Source organism: Panicum virgatum, chromosome 5N (genome assembly GCF_016808335.1).
Source record: "Panicum virgatum strain AP13 chromosome 5N, P.virgatum_v5, whole genome shotgun sequence".
NCBI lineage: Eukaryota > Viridiplantae > Streptophyta > Magnoliopsida > Poales > Poaceae > Panicum > Panicum virgatum.
Genome location: NC_053149.1, coordinates 54,312,079 through 54,332,402, shown reverse-complemented (window position 1 = coordinate 54,332,402; position 20,324 = coordinate 54,312,079). Strand labels below are relative to the sequence as shown.

Genomic DNA, 20,324 nt, shown 5'->3' with positions numbered 1-20,324 from the left:
TCAATCTAATCTAGAGTTTGCTTTATTTTTCTTTATTTTTCTTTTATGTTTTAGATCTTGTATATTCATCTTTTAGATCTGGTATATATTTTTATTTTTCACTAACCCCTAACAGGAGATGGACGGGAGCCTCTCCAACAAACCCGAAAATTTTGTGGATGATCCAGAAAAAATTTACAGGCAAAGGAGACGAGAAGCACGATCAAGGAAGCCGGAACTAGTAGATCCAAAAGTCGAAGCCGACGGTTCATCGTCTTTACCTCAAGCAACTCCACCAACAAGTCCAAAGGAGGCGCCACTTCACCGAGGGATGGCGCTACCGGAGCAGGAGCGTACGATCGGAGAGCTATGCACTCCGGACATTCGGGACTTGCCGATCCAAAATCTCGACAACATCGGAGTTCCGTTCGAGATCAAGGCTTCAATGATAAGGATGGTGCAAAGCTCGCCCTTCACTAGAAAAGAAGACGCTAATCTACATTGTTAAGCATTCCTCCAACTATGCCGCACCTTCGACATGCAAGGGATGACTCAAGATCAAATGAGAGCGAGGCTCTTTCCGTTCTCTCTACTTGGGAGAGCGCTGCAATGGTTTCATTCTCTACCGGCACACACGGTGCAAAATTGGGAGTCCTTGATGAAGGAGTTCATGACGGAGTTCTACTCGCCGGGCAAGACCCAGATTCTGCGCAACAAGATTGCAACATTCGCGCAAGCCCCGACGGAGACTATTGCGGAAGCCTATGAGCGCTTCAACGACTACATCCGCGCCGTACCTCATCACAAGTTCTTAAGGGAGGATGTGGTCCAGAAGTTCTATAAAGGCCTCACTACTGCATCAAGGGGGATCATTGACGCATCGGCCGGAGGTTCTATCATTGAGCTCACGCCTACTCAAGTTTTCAAGCTATTCAAGAAGGTGGCAGACAATGATGCATGGGCATCATCGGGGCGCCTACAACCACTCCAAGCCGTGGGCGCCGCGAAGAGTGTATTGCAAATGGAACGTGAAGAAGTGCTAGAAGGGAAGATCGACTCGCCCATGAGAAGGTTGGAGAAGATGGAAGTGGAAAAGAGAGAAGCCCAAGCTATTGATTTGAAGGCGGCCGAAGTAAGGTCTACATGTGAAGAATGTGGAGAGTACGGCCATGTCCAAAAGAATTGCCTGGAGGAAGCCAAGATGCTCGACTACATGAAGAAGGGAGAATGGATTCCGCCACCCAACTTCCGCTACGGGCTAGGTAAACCCCAATTTAATGCAAGCTCTTCCATTCAAAACTCGGTGCCTCTTCGTATACAATTGAAGGAGTATGGAGGAGCAAGGTAAGATCAACAAGGACACCGTCACCAAGTTCAAAGCTATGGACAAGATCTTGGAGAACATTGATGGCAAGGTGACGGAGGTCGGGAGCTCTAACCTTCAAGTACTCAACATGATGAAGATGCTAGAAACACAAGTAGCCCAGCTCGCCGGACGCTTATCTAGCAATGAAGGAAAATTGCCGGGGCAACCTCAAAGTTCGGAGACGGCAAAGGCAATTCAAACTCGCTCGGGAAAGGAGACCGAAGAACCCGAACATGCGGCGGGTGCAAGGAAGCCTAAGCCAAGAGTTGAAGTGGAGACCATCATCAAGGAGAAGGCACCTACTCCTATGCCAGAGATAGTCACCGAAGAGCCGGAGTTTGAGCTAGATGAAATAGACACCAATATTCTACCGCCAAGGCCACGATACCGCAAAGGTAAATATGAAGATGAGCAATTCAACAAATTTGTTGACATGGTACGCAGGTTGAGCATCAATATGCCGCTCTTGGACGCTTTACAAGTTCCGACGTATTTTCGCTACTTCAAAGACATCATGGGAAACAAGCGCGAGATACCGCCAAGCACTGTCAAGCTAACCGAGGAATGTAGCGCGGCAATCGCTAATGAAGCTCCTGAAAAGAAGAGGGACCCCGGATGTCCTACCATCCCGTGTTCCATTGGATCTCTTATGTTCGAAAGAGCACTTTGTGATCTCGGTGCAAGTGTGAGCGTCTTGCCAAAGAATGTGTTCGAGAAGCTACGCTTACCGGAGCCGGAGCCCACCGCCATGTGCCTAGAGTTAGCGGACAATTCCGTTCGCTATCCTTTGGGAATCGCCGAAGACGTGCCCGTGAAGATTGGAGAACTTAGTCCCTGTTGACTTTGTGATTCTCGATATGGGAGAAGGGAGCAAGGCGCCTCTCATACTTGGGAGGCCTTTCCTCAAGACCGCAAGGGCGAACATCGACGTTGGCAAGGGGGAGATAAAGTTCGACATCAATGGCACCACAATCGAATTCAAGTTTCGTCCACGCCTCGAGGTATGCAACATGATCAATGTCAAATATGTTCCGCCTCACCGCCGTGTCACAGAGGAGAAACCAAAGAAAGAAGAGAAGCCGAACAAGAAGGAAGCGAAGAAGGAGATAGAAGTCGTCGCGTCCATCGCGACAAAGAAGATCGCTGCACCCGTCAAGAAGAAAGCTAAAAGTCCGCCTGTGAAGACCAAAAAGACGACTAACCTAGAAGACAAACCCGCACCATGGATTGTGCGGAAGTGGGTACCCAAGACTGCAGCGCCATCACCGAGCGTTGGTCTGAAGTGAAGAAGAAGAAAGTCTAGCTATAGACTATAAACGAAGCGCTTTGCGGGAGGCAACCCGTTCGTCGAGTCAAGAATAAAGCTGCCGGGAGTTCAACCCGTTCGTCGAGTCAAGAATAAACTGCCAGGAGGACAACCCGCGAGAGGTTTTGGTAAGTGAGTCAAGAATTTTGCTACGCAAGGACATGATAAACTTTTGAACAATTGGTTGTTCGGTCAAACAATTCGATTTGGATTTTATTCGCTCGGTCATTTCAATGTTGTTTCGTATTTTAAACCAATGACATGAGCCATCCTATGATTTATTTGCCTCTTCTTGAGAAAGCCACATCCAAAATTCCATACCCATTTTTTGCGACCGTCCTGTCCATGATGGCCGGACCAAGTTGAGATAAAACACACGAGTAGAGCCGCGCTATGTTTATATTATTTAAATTCTTGATGCGTAGGTTCGCACAAACATAGAGAGAATTTTCAGTTTCATTACCATAGGACTAGAATTTTCCTAACCTTAATTATTCTCTTTTTCAAAAATCTCTCTCTCATTTTGGCAAAAATTAGAACCTAAACCCAAGACCCACGGTTGAATTCGAGATTGTTCGCTATCAATTCATGAAAGTGAACGGTTCCGGTGCAACGAAAATTAATGTAGTCGGGAATTATTTTTCGACTTACAAATGTAAAGATGTTTCAATTCCCCTCTGATTATTCATTTAAACTCATTGCATGCTTTGAGTCAATTCTGAAATTTCGAAGCTAGAGGAGGATTAAACATCTAAGCATGATTTGGAAAGGGTTTATGTGCTTGATTAACATCCATTGATCAAAGTGAGTTCACAGGAAGGAATTGTGCTCTCTACCTACCACCACATGCAAATAATCCAAAGGAGGGAGCAGCCATGCATGGGAAGGACATGTGATTTTCAGCAAAGATGGCACCATGTGATGAATGATGAAGCATGGGACAAGGTGAATGACACAAAGTGAAGAAACAATGTTGCAAGTGGACATCAAAGGCAAAGAAGGAGTGGTTCACGGGATTTGGACGGTGCAAAGCATGAAAGATGTACTGAACAGAAGCAAATAATTGCACCAGGAAGCCACCAGAGAAAGATGAAGTGAAGGAGGGCCAGGAAAGCCCTGGGCCGGCCGGCCTTGCCCCTTTTTAAGAGCTCTGGTGCTCCCCTTTGACAGGTACGCTCCTCACTCAGTTCATTGCTTATGTTCTTCAAGTTCTTCACCCAGAAACATCAGTTAGAGCCCTGAAAAATTCGTCCACCAAAATCTACTCCGAAAATCTCCGAAAATTCGCCACAAATCCTAGTTTGCTCCACTCTTCGATATATTGTTCTCCCGCCGGCAAGAAACCCCCGGTGTGTTTGCTTTTGAGTGTGTGCAGCAAGGAGTCACCATGAGTGGCATCATGAGGTTCGTCACCGGGAGGAGAAGGACACGTTCATCAACATCCGACGCATCGGCAAGTTCTTCGCGGAGGCACTCGGTCTCCGAGTCTCCGCGGAGCATGGAGGAAGACAACCCCGCACCGAGGAGCGACATGTTGCTCCTTGGTGGGATGAGAGACCCGAGAAGCTCCTCCATGAGATTCACCGAAGGGATGCCACTTCCTCCACGGCGTTCGACAAGGTCATCCGCACCACCGCCATACAAGTCCAAGAATTCAGAATATGGGTTTATTATCTTGTCGAAGGAAGAAGAAGAAATGCTCAAGTTCATGAAGGGAAGGCTGCGAGCAAACTATGATTTTGATGATGAAGCATTGGAGAAGTTGGGATTTAATCATGACATCTATCAACTCTTGGAGAACATCGGTTGGAAGTTATTTTCCGACGGTGTCACGGTGGACATGCAAGAAGAAGTGGCTTTGGAGATGTTCATGACATTGGAGAAAACAACGGAAGTGATGGATGATGAAGAAGTTCCATGTCTGAAATTTCGGCTCAAGAATGAAGAAAAAGTCATCACCTATGGAGAAATAGGGAGTTTGCTCGGATTCAAAAGTAATGCATATGAGATGGTGCAAGTTGAAGATGGAGAGTTTGATGAATTTTGGACAAAGATAGCAAAAGATGTCAACCGCCAAAGGAAGAATATAAGTAACGTGACCCTCCAAATATTCCACTCTTGGTTGAGCAAAAGAATTCTCGGGAGGATGAGAGAATCGAAGGTCACCGACCAAGAATTAAATTGGATGTATGCTGCATTGGTGAAGAAGCAAGTGATTGATCCCACCTACATCATGGTTGAAAGGTGGATTTGTGAAGCATCATCCGGTACGGGAGAAGTTGGTTCGGGGTGTTATCTCATAATGATAGCCCGAGCCATGAATCCGGGGTTACGAGTGATCCAAAAATATTATGTCCCGGGAAGAGATATTGGGATTGAATATTTGAGGCAAGGCCATTATATCGGGGGGGATGAAAAGAAGGGATTCACTATTTCTGAGATGGATATTTCCCTCCCCGATCAAAGGCTAAAATTATTCGCAAGAGGGAGGACTGATTGGTGAGTTGAAAATATTGGAAAAAAGGTGAAGAAATCAAAAAGAGGAAGGTTAATTGAAGGAACATCGGCATCGGCACAACAAGAAGACGTGGAAGTAGACCTTCCACCGCCAAGTTCCGCTTATTGGAGGAATGAATTTCAAGGTGCATCAAGTGGACAAGGATACCCGCAGGGATGGACGAGTCAATGGGAAGGGAACTAAGATCAAGCATGGGGGCATGCTGCGGCGGTGCCCCCACCATTTAGCAACTACGGCTACCCACCCCCATCATACCAAGGAGAGATGCCCGACCCGTCATTTGGAGCACAATTTTTTTGACCTCCCTCAACCGGAACAAGGAATGAGAATCATGGGTGCCTATGCAAGAAGAAACATGGAAGACATAGACGCCATTCGGAGGCACACAAGCCAACTAGAAGATGGAACCGCAGGAATTGCATATCAAATGGGACTTCTAGGCCTGGCGCTACCGGAACAATTTGATGGAGGAGCATTTCAACAATATTATGACCAAGGATAAACGCAAGAGGCAATCAAGAAAAGTGATCGACAACAAGACCATGAATAAAATGCTCGCACGTGTGGTTTGGATTTTTCTATTTCTTTTCATTTATTTTCAGCATGTGTGCAACCTTGTGTGTGCGTAGCAATTTTCTGTTTTATTTATTTTTCAGCATGTGTGCAAATTGGTTTCTTTTGTTTTCATCACCATGATAAATAAATGCATCACCCACGCTTTAATGTTATGGTTAGTAACGATGATAGAAAGTTTGTGCCATGATAAAATATGATGATCGTTGCCGCCATGTCTACTTTCTTGTGCTTGGTTTATGCATGATTAAACTAATGCTCTCTCTAACATGATCTGAAAATTAATTAAATGCCGGCTAATTCAATTGTGGAGGTTATGATAAATTAAGACCCATATCTTTTATTCTTGCTCTCTTACTTAAGCTTGTCAAGGAAAATTTAATTTGGATTTAATTTTGAGCTAACCTTGTCAATGATACCTTCTACAAGCCTAAATTATATATCATAACAAACCATAGAGCAAGAATTTTTTTCAGGTGAATTAATTCAGGATTTATCTTCTTTGGTACGAGACTAAGAAGCTGACCATTCCATATTTTTGCGTACCTCTCTTTTGCTAGCCATTCTATCCATGCATTGTGAGTTTCTATACCGGGAATATTGCAAACCTCGCTGGATATCCACCCGTAACCAAAAACATCTTTTTGTGAAACACCTCCTTGACCACAACCTATATATTGAGTATTGTAGCGAAAATGGCCTCTCATGCCATATTTCAATATAATGTTTTGGCGATTGATGACACACACAACACTTGGACTAATGTGATTGTTAAGATGACTATTCTCAGGCTTTTAGGTTCAAGTGATGACAAAGAGAAGAGAGGCGTAGCAAGGCTCTTCGGTCCAAGGGACAAGGATTGAGGCATTTTGCTATCATCGGTTAAACCGACGTAGGGCAAAATGAACTCACCGGCGCAATCACAAAGAAGGTCTGCGGGCTAGGGTTTTACATCGGATTAACCGACGCTAAAGAAATTGCATACGCCGGTGCATTGACAGATGAAGACAGAGGAAATTCTATACACCGGTTAAACCGACGATTAGATATTGGTGAACTTCGGTGCAGTTGTCCAGAGAGTTAGTTTTTCAGCAACTACACTCACCAGTTAAACCGACGCTGCATCGGTTGATTACATCGGTCAATTGAGGTAGCCGTTGAAGTATAACGGCTAGTTGGAAAATGCACTCACCGGTTAAACCGGTGATGACAAAAATGGGAGCATCGGTTTAACCGGTGATAGCACTTTTTGTCAGCCTTTTTCCAACGACTAGTTTGGGGTGTGTGGGCTATATATATGCCACCCCATGGCTCATTTGAGAGTGCTGGAGACCATACAAGCATACAAGAGTAAAAGATCATCTCCAACCATCCTAGAGCTTCATTGTACATCATATAGGCTTAAGCACACTTGTGAGAGTGCTTAGTGCTTGTAATAGGGATTAGTTCTTGCGAGAGCTCCCTTGAGAGAAGCCTTGCTGCGGCAAGCAACTTGTGATCCATCGTGTGACCCTCCGTCTTGGTGTGGAGTGGCAACAAAACTTTGTGCGGGGGAAGAGGAGGCCCCCTCCTTGGTGGAGAAGCTCCGTAGTGGATTTCGGCCGGGTGACCGAGAGAGACGGTGGCGGTGCACGAGACTTAGTGTCTTGTGGGCACTTGCCTTTGCTTGCCGGCATCGCCTTGGTGGCGTAGTGCAAGACGTGATCGGAAGAGCCTCGGTGTCCCGTGGACATAGGCGTTTCTGCCGAACCACGTTACATGACCGTGTCTACTCGGGAGTTTGCATCCCTCTTGCACTTACCTCTTTACTTATCGTATTACGCTTCCGCATTTACTCTATCTTGCATGCCTTTACTTTCCTAGTTAGTTTGATTAGGATTGGCTATAGGTTGCAAGTTTTTAGGGGTAAGTAGAGAGTAGCATAGATAAACCTTAGTCATAACTAGCATGTGTAGGAGTGTTAGGTTTATCGTATGCAAGTAGTTTGAGCCTTAGGACAAAAAGCGATTAGCGACCCTATTCACCCCCTCCCCCTCTAGGGTCGGACACCCCGGTGATCCTTACAAGTATATATTTTTATTTTGATGGCAAAATAGAGGAATCAAGAGCAAAATTCAGTAAAACATAACCTTGGGAGGTATCAAAGAGTTCGCAGAAGAAAAATCCGAAGAAGTGGAGGCCTACAGGCAGTAGGCCGGCCGGCCCAACACCCCTAGGCCGGCCGCCTGCCCCTTTTCCTCCTCTGTTGGCTTCAATCTTTCATGAGGAGATGCTCCCTTGAATTCCAAAGTTGAGACCAGAGAATTGATAAAGGTTTTGTGCACTCACTCCATCAAGTTATCATCACTTCATTGCTTGAGGACAAGCAAATGTTCAAGCATGGGGGGAGGTGGAGTAAGTACATTGTGTTGCCAACGGTTCTGAGGAGCAAAAAGAAGGAAAGAAAAAGAGGAGACAAAAAAGAAAAAAAATAAATGATGATGAAAAGCTCCTCGATTCCTTTAGCTTCATTAAACTCCAGGTACTTTGAAGATTATTCTATACTCAATAATTCCAACCATGTGCAATCCGATAACAAGGACTTCAGTTGTGCCTTGGGATCAACAGTTGCCATTTGCACATGTCCACCATCTAAAGTGTGTGTTCCATTCTCTCCCTCTCCATAAAGAAATTATTTTCCAATGGTCTTTTTGATGAGTCTCGGTAAATCCATAAGAAGTATTTCTTGTTTTGATAATATCTTGATTATAATATCTTTTGTTAGGACTAACCTTTATAGAGCTCCAGATAAAGCCTCACACATACATATGAGAGAAAGAAAGGAAAAAGTTCTAGCAAGTTTGAGAGACAAGATGAGCTGAGAGTTTCCATGAACAAACTGCAATGAGGTTTAAATTATTGATCTTAGTTTAGCATTACTTATGGAACTTACTTTCTTAATTCTGAGACTTGTTTAATTTTGAGAGCATGTGCTTAATAATTGTGGGTAAGCATTTAACTTGTATCTACCTTCCACATTGAAAAAGCTGGTTACAACTTGAACTATTAACTGCAAAATATTTTTTTGGGAGCATTGTGTTTTCTCGTGTATGATCAAGTGCAGGGATTGGACACTGAAAGGCAACGCTGATTTTTATCAAAGACTTACTCGAGAACGAGCAAGGTTTAAGCATGCAGTTGCTGTTGGCGCTCCTTAAGTATCCATTTTATCCCCTGTATAACTTTGATAATGGCATGAATTTAATATCAAAATCACTAACCATCCTAACCTCGGCCCAATTATTGGTCGTTTTTGCGTTTGCACATATATTTTGGAGGTGCTTCGTTTTTGCAGGTTTTTGACCAATTTTGAAGAACGAAATGACGAGGCCCACGATCACGCAATGACAACGAAGAAAGACGAAGGTCAAAGCCCGAACAAAGGACCGAAGGTCATGATGATTAGAGGCCCATTCGTGCACATCCACCCTCCAATGAAGCCCAAAGGACATAGCCCACAAGATAAGATCAAGATACTTCGGGGCTAAGCAAAGCAAAGAGAGATTTAAGGAAGGATTTTCCATCCTATCCTTTTCCTCGAAGAAATCTCGAAGATAACGACGTCTAATGGGGTGCAATCGTGAAAGGCATAAACTCTGGAAGACTCCAGGAGACTTGGGGAGAAAGGAGGACAAGAGGCGCCGAAGAAAAGGGCCAGGCCGGTCGGCCTGGGTCCATTGGGCCGGCCGGCCCAGCCCCTTTTTGAGGCGGTTCGGCCTCCCCTTTGACCTAGGATTTCCTGAGGCTATTTAAAGACCCCTCCCCAAGGTTCACGCAGAGATCAATTCGGGAGACGAAGCCAAGGAGCAGAGAAGATAGAGGGACACCTCTCGGAGAGCCGAGGGTCCTGCTAGTTGTCTAGGGGCTTCCCTAGCCGACGTGGGAACCTTGCAAGGAAGACCACGTCGGAGTTATAGAGCTAGGATCATCAAGATCAAGGTAGGGCCCCGGTTGTGATCTTGTGATGTACAATCATTCATGGTGAAGTTATTTGTGATTCCGAATGTTTAGCGACCATGTTCTCTCTTTCAATTTTGTTCTTTTCTTTGGGTTTGCTTCATCCCAGATCTATTATCGAGATAGATCGCTTAGCATGATCTTGTAGTCATGGTGGCTAGAGGTTCATGGCGGAACTACCAAAGGGGTTCGATTTGCTTCAGGGTACTTTCGTCCAAAGGGGCGGCGTCGTGACAGGGCGTTGCCACTGAGTAGGTGGGGTATCGAGGGATCGGATTGGAGATTTTGTGTTTAAAGATGCTTTTCATTGAGATTCACATCTATCTTACTTCACTACATCTAGCTTGAACTATAACATATGCATGATCTAGGTGATCTAGATTGGTTATCTCTAACTTTCTCTTGCTACCTTCGGTGTTTGTCGTTTTTAGTAGATTAGATTCGTTTTTCACCATCTCAACACAAAGGAATCTCTATGCTAGTAGATTGTTTCTTGTATCTTTGGTTCTGTGGATTGATAAACCTTGTGGGAATACTCTAAGGGAAAAGCTACACGAACCGTGCGCTTGCAGTATACAAATCGGGGGCGCTAAGGAGCGTCAACAAGTTTTTCTGGCGCCGTTGCCGGGGAACCATCGATTTAAGATCCAATCTTACTTGCATTCGTAAATATTTCTTTTTCTTGATTTTTCTTTTTGATCTTTTTAGATCTCTTATTTTTCTGAGCTAACTAAAAAAACGGATCTATTCCACGAAAATCAATCTAATCTAGAGTTTGCTTTATTTTTCTTTATTTTTCTTTTATGTTTTAGATCTTGTATATTCATCTTTTAGATCTGGTATATATTTTTATTTTTCACTAACCCCTAACAGGAGATGGACGGGAGCCTCTCCAACAAACCCGAAAATTTTGTGGATGATCCAGAAAAAATTTACAGGCAAAGGAGACGAGAAGCACGATCAAGGAAGCCGGAACTAGTAGATCCAAAAGTCGAAGCCGACGGTTCATCGTCTTCACCTAAAGCAACTCCACCAACAAGTCCAAAGGAGGCGCCACTTCACCGAGGGATGGCGCTACCGGAGCAGGAGCGTACGATCGGAGAGCTATGCACTCCGGACATTCGGGACTTGCCGATCCAAAATCTCGACAACATCGGAGTTCCGTTCGAGATCAAGACTTCAATCATAAGGATGGTGCAAAGCTCGCCCTTCACTGGAAAAGAAGATGCTAATCTACATCTTCAAGCGTTCCTCCAACTAGGTCGCGGCGACTGATCGCCAAGATAAGCACCCTCCCAGGAACAACCACTTCGACCAGCTCCTGGAGAAGCCGTGCACCAACCATGGCTATCTAGTGGGCCACAAGTTCAAAGATTGTGACATGATGAAGCGCCTCCTTCGCAGGACAGCTAGGTCCGACGGCGACAACCGCGACAAGCAGCCCGACGCCGACCAGGATAAGGAGAAGCCGGCGGAAGGGTCGTTCTCAGAGGTGGACCGGTGCCTGGTCATCATCGGCGGCCTGGAGGACGACTGCTCCAGGTGACAGCAGAAGGTGCGATTTCGTGAGGTATGTGCTGCCGCGAGCGCTATCCCCAGGAAGCTGAAATAGGCATCCACGCCCATCATCTTCGATCAGGACGACCATCTGACTAGCATCCCTCGACCTGGGAGCTACCCTCTCATTGTCGACCCCGTCGTTAGCAACATGCGCCTGTCCAAGGTGCTGATGGATGGGGGCAGCAGCCTCAACATCCTGTACATCGACACCCTGGAAGCCATGGCGTACCCGGTCGGCAACCTCGACTTGCCGGTCACGTTTGGCAGCAGAGCCAACTACCGCACCGAAACCCTCACATTCGATGTGGTAGATAGGAAGGGAGCATACCATGACATCCTTGGGCGCCCGACCTATGCCAAGTTCATGGCGGTGACCAACTACACCTACCTCAAGCTCAAGCTGCTGGGCCCAAATGGAGTCATCACCGTGAGTGGCTCCTTCGAGCATGCCTACGCCAGCAGCCATGAGCATTTCGACCTCGCCACCACCGCGGCGAACCCAACGGAGCTCGGCCAGCTTCGCGCCGCCACCACCGAGTGCCGCCCTGACCCTTGCAAGCCTAGCCAGGCACCGACTTTAGTCTCGACCGAGAAGACCAAGTCGGTCGTGGTTGACGACACCGACCCAACCAAGATGGTGCGGGTCGGCTCCCAGCTGTCGGCCAAATAGAAACTCGCGCTCGTCGACTTCCTCCACGCCAACAAGGACACTTTTGCCTGAAAGCCGTCCGACATGCCGGGCATCCCAAGGGAGGTCGCCGAGCATGAGCTTCGCATTTTGCCGGGATCCAAGCCCGTCCAGCAACGACTGCGCCGCTTCGAAGATGAGAGGCTTAGGGCCATAAGGGAGGAAATAGCCAAATTGTTAGCTGCTAGCTTCATAAAAGAGGTCTACCACTCGGACTGGCTCTCTAATCCAGTCCTTGTAAAGAAGAAAACTGGTCAATGGAGGATGTGTGTCGATTACACTAGCCTGAACAAGGCTTGTCCCAAAGATCCTTTTTCTCTGCCTAGGATAGATTAGATAATCGATTCCACCTCCGGGTGCGATATCTTGTCTTTTCTAGACGCTTACTTGGGCTATTATCAGATAGCGATGAAGGAATCCGACCAGCTCGCGACATCCTTCATCACGCTCTTTGGCTCATACTGCTACGTGTCGATGCCGTTCAAGCTCAAGAACGCAGGTGCAACATATCAGCAATGCATGCAGGCCTGCTTCTCCGACAAGATTAATCCACCAACCGACCCCCGACCAGGCAGATCCGCCTCGGGCAACAGTTGCGGTCTACGTTGACGACATCGTCGTTAAGACGCCGCGTGCGGATGACCTAGTCGCCACCCTGAGCGCCACATTTGTAAACCGCAAGAGGTTCAACATCAAATTGAACCCCAAGAAATGCACATTTGGTGTACCTAAGGGCAAACTCCTCGGGTACATGGTGTTCGAGCGTGGCATCGAAGCCAACCGTGACAAAATTGCGGCCATCACCAACATGGGCCCTATCCGTGGCATTAAGGGCATCCAGAGGTTAACTGGGTGTCTAGCAGCGCTCAGTCATTTTATTGCCCGACTGGGAGAGAGGGGCCTGCCACTGTACAAACTCCTCAAGAAGTCCGACACCTTTGTTTGGACGGAGGAAGCACATGTGGCCCTCAACCGCCTCAAAACCCTCTTGTCCTCTGCCCCAGTCCTCGTCGCACCAGATCCTTGCGAACCCCTTCTGCTTTACTAGGCAGCCACCAACCATGTGGTCAGCGCCGCTCTGGTAGTAGAAAGGAAGGAACCGGGACACACCCTCAAGGTCCAACGTCCCATATACTTTGTTAGGGAAGTACTGACCGACACCAAGTCGCGGTACCCGCAGGCACAGAAACTTCTCTATGTTGTCATCATGGCGGTCAAGAAGCTGCAACATTACTTCACCGAGCATGAGGTGTCGGTTGTCACCTCATTCCCACTCGGCGAGGTGGTCCAAAACCGCGACGCAGTGGGACGGATTTCCAAATGGGTGGTCGAGCTAATGGGCTACGACGTCAAGTTCGTACCACGCACGGCGATAAAGTCTCAGGCCCTAGTCGACTTCATCGCCGAGTGGATGGAAGTTCAAGCTCCGACCCCGGAAATCTCTCACGAGTACTGGACCCTCTACTTCAATGGGTCGGTCATGGGACCCGGCGCGGGGGCCGGGGTCGTCTTGATCTCCCCAGAGGGAGGCAAATTTTAGTATGCAGTCCACCTCCAGTTCCCCGCATCCAACAACGTTGCCGAATATGAGGCACTCATCAGCAGCCTCCGCATAGCCATCGACATTGGGGCAACCCGCCTATATGTCTACGGCGACTCCAAGCTGGTAGTCGACCAAGTCATGAAGAACTCCAACTGCGAGAGCCCCTCATGGACGCATACTGCCAGGAAGTCCGCAAGCTAGAAGGGAAATTCCGAGGTCTGGAGTTCCACCACATCCCGCGGAAACAAAATCCCGACGCAGATGCTCTCGCAAAGATGGCCGCTGAACACAAGCCGGTGCCCAGCGGTGTCAGCGTGAGAAAAGCCACCGACCGCAGACAAGACACGAGCAGAGGAAACAGAGCATATAGAGAAAACAGAGCATGCTCCCTCCAACCCAGCCCCCGACCAGACACCCGGGGGCCCACTTTGCTTGGCTACGGACCAATCCGACCCAAGCCAGGCAGACAACACAGAATGGAGAGCTGACCTACTGACTTACCTCCTCCACGAAGTCCTCCCAGAGGAACGCAACGCAGCTCGCCGGATCGCCCGACGAGACAAAACATTCGCCGTGATCGACGGCGAGCTCTACAAACGCAGCCCCTCTGAAACTGGCATTCTCATGAAGTGCATCCCCATTGCCCAGGGCAAGGAACTTCTTGAGATACACACCGGGATCTACGGACACCACGCTGCACCATGCTCCCTGGTCGGAAAAGCTTTTCGACGAGGATTCTACTGGCCAACGGCACTGCGCAATGTGGAGGAACTCGTCCGCGCACGCAAAGGCTGCCAGTTCTATGCAAAACAAACCCACTTGCCAGCCCAAGCCCTTCAGACAATTCCCATAACATGGCCATATGCCGTGTGGGGTTTGGACATGGTCGGGCCACTGCGGAAGGTACCAGGAGGGTTCTCCCACCTACTTGTCGCAATCGACAAGTTCACCAAATGGATAGAGGCAAAGCCGATCACCACAATCGATTCCAAGGAGGCCGTCAAGTTTTTTCTGGACATCGTTTATAGGTTCGGTGTGCCCTATTCCATCATTACCGACAACGGAACCAACTTCACGAGCCACTACTTCCAAGAATTTGTGGAAGGGTATGGGATCCGGATCGACTGGGCATCAGTCGGACACCCATGCACAAACGGGCAAGTTGAGAGAGCTAACAGCCTAATCCTCCAAGGGCTCAAACCGCGAAACTTTGACTTGCTCAAAAAGTTCGTGGGTCTTTGGGTGGAAGAGCTGCCGGCAGTGCTCTGGAGCTTGCGAACCACACCTAACCGGTCAACGGGGTTAACACCTTTCTTCCTAACATACGGTTCCGAGGCCGTGCTCCCTTCCGACCTGGACTACGGCGCCCTGAGAGTCAAGGCATTTGACCCATAAACGGCGGCTGAAGCCCAAAGGGACACCATAGAACTATTAGAGGAAGCAAGGTTAGCAACGTTACACCGATCGGCCTGTTACCAACAAACTTTGCGCAGGTACCACAAGAGGCGTATATGGGAGAGGAGCTACAGGTCGGAGATTTGGTCTTGTGACGAGTCATGTCGACAAAGGACAAGCACAAGCTCTCGCTGCCATGCGAAGGACCCTACAGCATCACAGAGATCATACGGCCAGGCACCTACAAGCTAAAAGACTCCGACGGTAACACACTGACCAACTCTTGGAACATAGAGCAGTTACGGTGTTTTTTCCCGTAAAAGAACCAGCAGCTCAGTCCAGTGCCCCGACACGGCCACTTCCGGCTCGAAGTACTCGGGGGCCCGACACCTGTTGATTTTCTCTCTCCCCGCACAGCACAGAGACTCTCCCGGCGTCCCGACCCGGGCACTCCCGGCTCGGAAACAATCAGGGGCCGGATACCTGCATTTTATCTTTTCGCAACACATATGCTCTCTGGTTTCTGTTGACGCTCACTAACGACTATTTCCAGGCGTCAACTTGATAAGAAAATCATGAGAGTTTGCATTTCTTACACGCATTCTTATCCAATAAAGCTCCTAAATAACACTTTACCTTTTAGAATATGCAAGTTGTGTTTTCAAGCTAATATACAGGTTACAAGCACACTTTGGCCCGAAACAAAATCACAGAAAATATCAGAATACCGTTTCAGGCTCAAATGGACCAAGTGAAGCCCAAGAACTGAAGCAAACCCAGCTGGGGCAGGCCGTGCCTCAACTTTAGGACAAGGGGAGACCAAGACAAGCCCACTCCAGGAAGTTGGGGGCGGTTGGCGGCCCGGGCAGGCCAACCGACCTACCCGGCCGGCCGGCCAGGCCCGTGGGCCCCACCGCCTCAACCAAGGCACGTGGCGCTTCCCTGTTGGCTCGCAATGTCGGTTTGGGGTGCTGCGGGTGGCGGCTCCCTGCTATAAATAGAAGGGGGGTAGAGAATAACACACAAACACACACACACACACACACACCTCTTCCTCTCTTGCATTCCTTGCATAGTCTTTAGGCTTAGTGGAGTTTAGGAGAAGTCTAGGAGTCATCGAGTCGCCGGAGTTGCTCGAGAGTCCGGTACGGGTTCATCTCTAGCTCTCTCTTTTAATATTCGGTCGTTTGTAATAGAATTAGACTATGGTTACCGATATCTGCTTGAAGTATATTTTGAGTTATCGAGTATATGCTTCTTGTCATGGTTGCGTTATTATTCAATGCTTGCATTGCATGATCGCCCTGTGCTGGAGATGGTTAGTCTTTTGTTCTTAGAACTCTATCAACTGCTCCAGTATTCATATGATTGCTCTAGTGTGATGTCTGTCCATCCGGAGGGTGGGGGCTCCGCGTGGGACACTAGAGTATCCCTTACTAGTGTAGACATGGTGTCTAGATTAGCTAAGAGTTGCTGGATGTCAACTATACCCACGGTTTGTAGAGGTAGCCGGCAGGTGGTGACAGCCCTGTCCGTGCCTTTTAGTAATCCTCCACGTTCGGTATGGGGGGTAGGAGGTACATAAAGTCGCCGGGGTGTACGGGCTCCTCCAGTTACTTCGATAGCGATCTCCTTGTTGTGTAGTTTAATCTCTGATGAGCTAACTAATGAGAAAGTGAAGATATAGCTAGCCTAGCACATCTGACTTGAGCTCTGACTTTTACCTTGCTCCCGGCCTAAAGTAACCTTTATTCTTTTATCCAAGAGAGTAGTCTGTGTGTGTGTCACACTACCTCCTACCATGTTATTATCTTACCCCTGTTTATGCATGAGAATATCCAATCTAGATAAAGCTCACCAACTGATCTATATATTCTCTCACTCATCGCCTTCCCTGCGGAAATATAAATGACACCCCGGTATACTCCCAGGTAAAATGCTACAGCGGTATTCGGTGCGCTTGCGGATCTATTCGTGGTTCATGAAATACTGCCATCCCAAATTGGCGTCTGTGGGCGTCATCGCTAGGTGACGTTGGTAGGCGCCAACAAATATTTTTGGCGCCATTGCCGAGGAAGGCATAGAGTGAAATATATAGACAGAGTTGTGAACAAAATTGAAATTGGTATTCGATTGCTAAACAGGCTAACTTGGCTTTGTTTTCTTGTCTTCGTTGATATGAAAACATTGTAGTGTATGACCGGTTTCGACTTGCCGCAAAACTTTCATTCCGATCCAGAGTCACTTTTGAGGAGGACGCGAGCTCGTCTCGTATCACCTCAGAGATCACTCTCGGCAGTTGATCCAGTCATCGCATCGTCATCAACTCCTAAAGCTATGGCCCAGAAGACACTCCGTGATTACTCTGCTCCGTCTGCTAGCTAGGTCCCGACCGGACCCGAGGTTAACACCGGAGGAGAAAATTTCGAGATCAAGACGGGTCTCATTACGATGGTGCAGGCCAGCCCATTTTGTGGCAGGGCCAATGAGGATGCCAGCGCTCATCTCCAGCAGTTCCTGGAGCTCTACGGTACTTTTGTTATCAAGGGTGTATCGCAAGATGCAATCCGGCTCCATCTGTTTCCGTTTTCTCTCTTGGGGAGAGCGAAGCAATGGTTTTATGCTAACAAGGCTGCTGTGGATACTTGGGACAAATGTGCCAAGACGTTCCTCTCGAAGTTCTTCCCGACGTGCAAAACCAATGCTCTTCGTGGTCGGATTTCGAACTTCCAGCAGGCATCAAATGAGTCAATTCCGGAAGCTTGGGAGAGGCTTCAGGAGTATATTCTGGCATGTCCGCAACATGGAATGGATAATTGGCTCATTCTACAGAACTTCTACAATGAGTTGACACAGTCATCTCGTGATCATGTGGATGCCACTGCGGGTGGAGCTTTCTTCTCGCTGACCATTGAAAGAGCTACATCATTGATCGAGAAGATGGTTTCCAACCAAAGTTGGAGCGATGATCGCCTCCAACCGCACCAGCGAGGTATGCACTCCGTCAAGGAGGCCGACATAATCGCTATGAAGATTGATCTCCTCCTCAAGAAATTTGAGGATTATTCCCAAGATAAGGCTCAGATGCAAATACTTCAAGCCTTGGAAACTCCCATGACATGCGAGGTCTGCGCGAATGTCGGACATTCGGGCGATAATTGCCCAGAGACCCAAGAAGAAGCTCTATTCCTCAATGGCAGCAATGGGTTTCATCCACAAGGAGGTCAGGGGTGGAATCAACCACGCCCATATTACCAAGGAGGTAATGGGAATTCGAATTCTTTCGGTCCTAACCAGCCTACCTTGAGAGATCTTGTCTACGGCCAAGCGAAGATCAATGAGTCCCTTTAGAAGAAGTTGGCCGCTACAGACAAATCTATGGAGACCATCCATGCCAAGATGGACGGATTCTCCACTACTATGAAGAACCAGCTGAGTTTCAATAAGGCGCTAGAAACTCAATTGGCTCAACTAGCTGTTGCTACACCTGCTGCTGAACTAGGGAATATTTCGGGGCAACCCGAATCAACTCTAGAAAGCGTGAATGTCATCAATGCTATGTGGAAAGAGCCCCTCAGCAGGACATCCCTCAGTTATGCAAAGAAGCTCACACGCCCAAGAAGAGGTGCGTGGGGCGAGTTGGCAGCCACAATAAGAAAAGATCCCGGAACCCCAGTGATCAGCTGCTCAATCTTTGATTATGAATTTGATCACGCCCTTTGTGACCTTGGAGCCAGCATCAACATCATGACCAAGGTAACTTTCGAGAAGCTAGGCTATCCATCAATTTCTCCTACTACTATGTGTATTCAGCTGGCGGATTCCACGATAAGATATCCAGAAGGAGTTGTGGAAAGGTTAATGGTAAAAGTCAAGAATACTTATATATTGGTGAACTTCGTAGTCCTTGATATGAAGGAGATCTTGGAATTCCGCTCATACTTGGGCGACCATTCCTCAAGGATGCAAATGCCAGAATTGATGTGGGGAGAGGAAAAATCAGCCTCTGTATTAGAGGATGGACCATGAAATTTAAATTCCAAAACAAGAAAGAGGTATTTCTGATTCATGAGGATAGTACGAAACAAGGGCTATGGGCAGAGCCTGTTGGGATGATCAAGACTATCACCCCTCTTCCAAGCCAGCTTGGGAGGATTGGGAAATTCATACTCCACCAACCGAGCCAGTGGAAGATGATCAGAAGATCCCTGATTTCATCACCAATACAGTATGGGAAGATCTGGAAATCGTCTATCCAACATACGAGGATCCTATTCCTGCGCCGCCTACGCCATCAAAGAAGACCAAGAAGGTGTGGCGCAAGAAGAACAAGACGTCATCGACCGCTACTACTTCTCCAGGTACGGACGAAACGACCTCAACCTAATCAGGTATGGAGAAAGGTCCTGCTTTTGACCCTAAACTAAGAGCTAGCTTGGGGGAGGTTCCCTCCCCTAAGTCAACTGTATCCCTTTATTTGCTTTCAATAAAAATTGATAAAAACTTCCAAAAACAAAATAAAAATTTACTACTTTATTTCTCTTTTCCATGATGCGCGGTAAAAATGTTTTAACTCCCTTTTGATAAGTTGAAAGGATGAGTTTTGCTTTGCTCTATCATGTCTGTTGTGCCTAGTTTGAAAATAAGAGTTCTCTTGAGTTTATATTCGTTGGTTATACAAATATGTTGCCAATAAACCTGAAAGTTCCGTGGATTGCATATGCTTGATCCGAGTCTAAGTTGTTGTGAGTTCTGATATGGTAAATAAGGTTATGCAAGCTTGTTCTAGTGATGCTTGAAGTCTAGAGTTGTTTTCAAAAAAAGAAAATTAAAAAAAATTAAAAGGCAAGTTTCCCAGCGATATGCAATGTCCTACCAGAGCCATATGTCATATTCCATGAAAAACCCTTATACATATGCTGCTTAATATTCTGTTGAGTTTTGTCAAATTGGGTGACTCTAGTAAGATGCTCTTCATGCTTTCTCGATCATAAACACGTACACATCCCATCCATTTGTTATATTCCTACACTGAGAAATAGCACCACCATCCACTTCACATCTATAAATGCTCCATGTCTTGGTGATCTCTCTCGTAGAACATTCCTGAAATAAAATAAAGCCAGATTATGGTTGCCCTAAAAAGAAGAAAAAAGATTGCATACCAAAGAAGCATGACCCAAAAAAGAAAAACAAAATGGGGGTAACCATGTCTCAAAAGAGAGAGAGAGAGGGATGATTCGAGAGAGAAAAGCCATTACCTCAAGGAGTAAGCCATATTCATCCATCTATCCATCCATTCATACACTTGCACCTTTTGATCGAGATTGCATGACTTGTTTCTCCATGGACCCTCTCTTTGACTTTACAATAAATAGAATACAAGTGTGCCCTGTTCCT

General features: G+C 47.2%; 1 protein-coding gene and 1 non-coding gene across 2 annotated transcripts; one reads left to right on the top strand and one right to left on the bottom strand.

Annotated features, from left to right (window-relative positions):
* Nucleotides 1-11,446: 11,446 nt before the first annotated feature.
* On the top strand, nucleotides 11,447-11,968 carry LOC120674942. Its single transcript, XM_039956039.1, has 2 exons — nucleotides 11,447-11,605; nucleotides 11,693-11,968. The coding sequence occupies exons 1-2, from the start codon at nucleotides 11,447-11,449 to the stop codon at nucleotides 11,966-11,968; spliced, it is 435 nt and encodes a 144-aa protein (XP_039811973.1).
* A 5,659-nt stretch (nucleotides 11,969-17,627) lies between these two features.
* Nucleotides 17,628-17,734, bottom strand: LOC120677070. Its single transcript, XR_005676139.1, has one exon. It is a non-coding gene; the product is annotated as a small nucleolar RNA R71 (small nucleolar RNA).
* Nucleotides 17,735-20,324: the final 2,590 nt, after the last annotated feature.

Excerpts from the sequence above, each read along its gene's own strand:
- LOC120674942 (XM_039956039.1), top strand. The coding sequence starts at position 11,447 with ATGCGCCTGTCCAAGGTGCTGATGGATGGGGGCAGCAGCCTCAACATC. Across the intron at positions 11,606-11,692 it reads AAACCCTCACATTCGATGTG|CTCAAGCTGCTGGGCCCAAA; the intron begins GTAGATAGGAAG and ends ACCTACCTCAAG.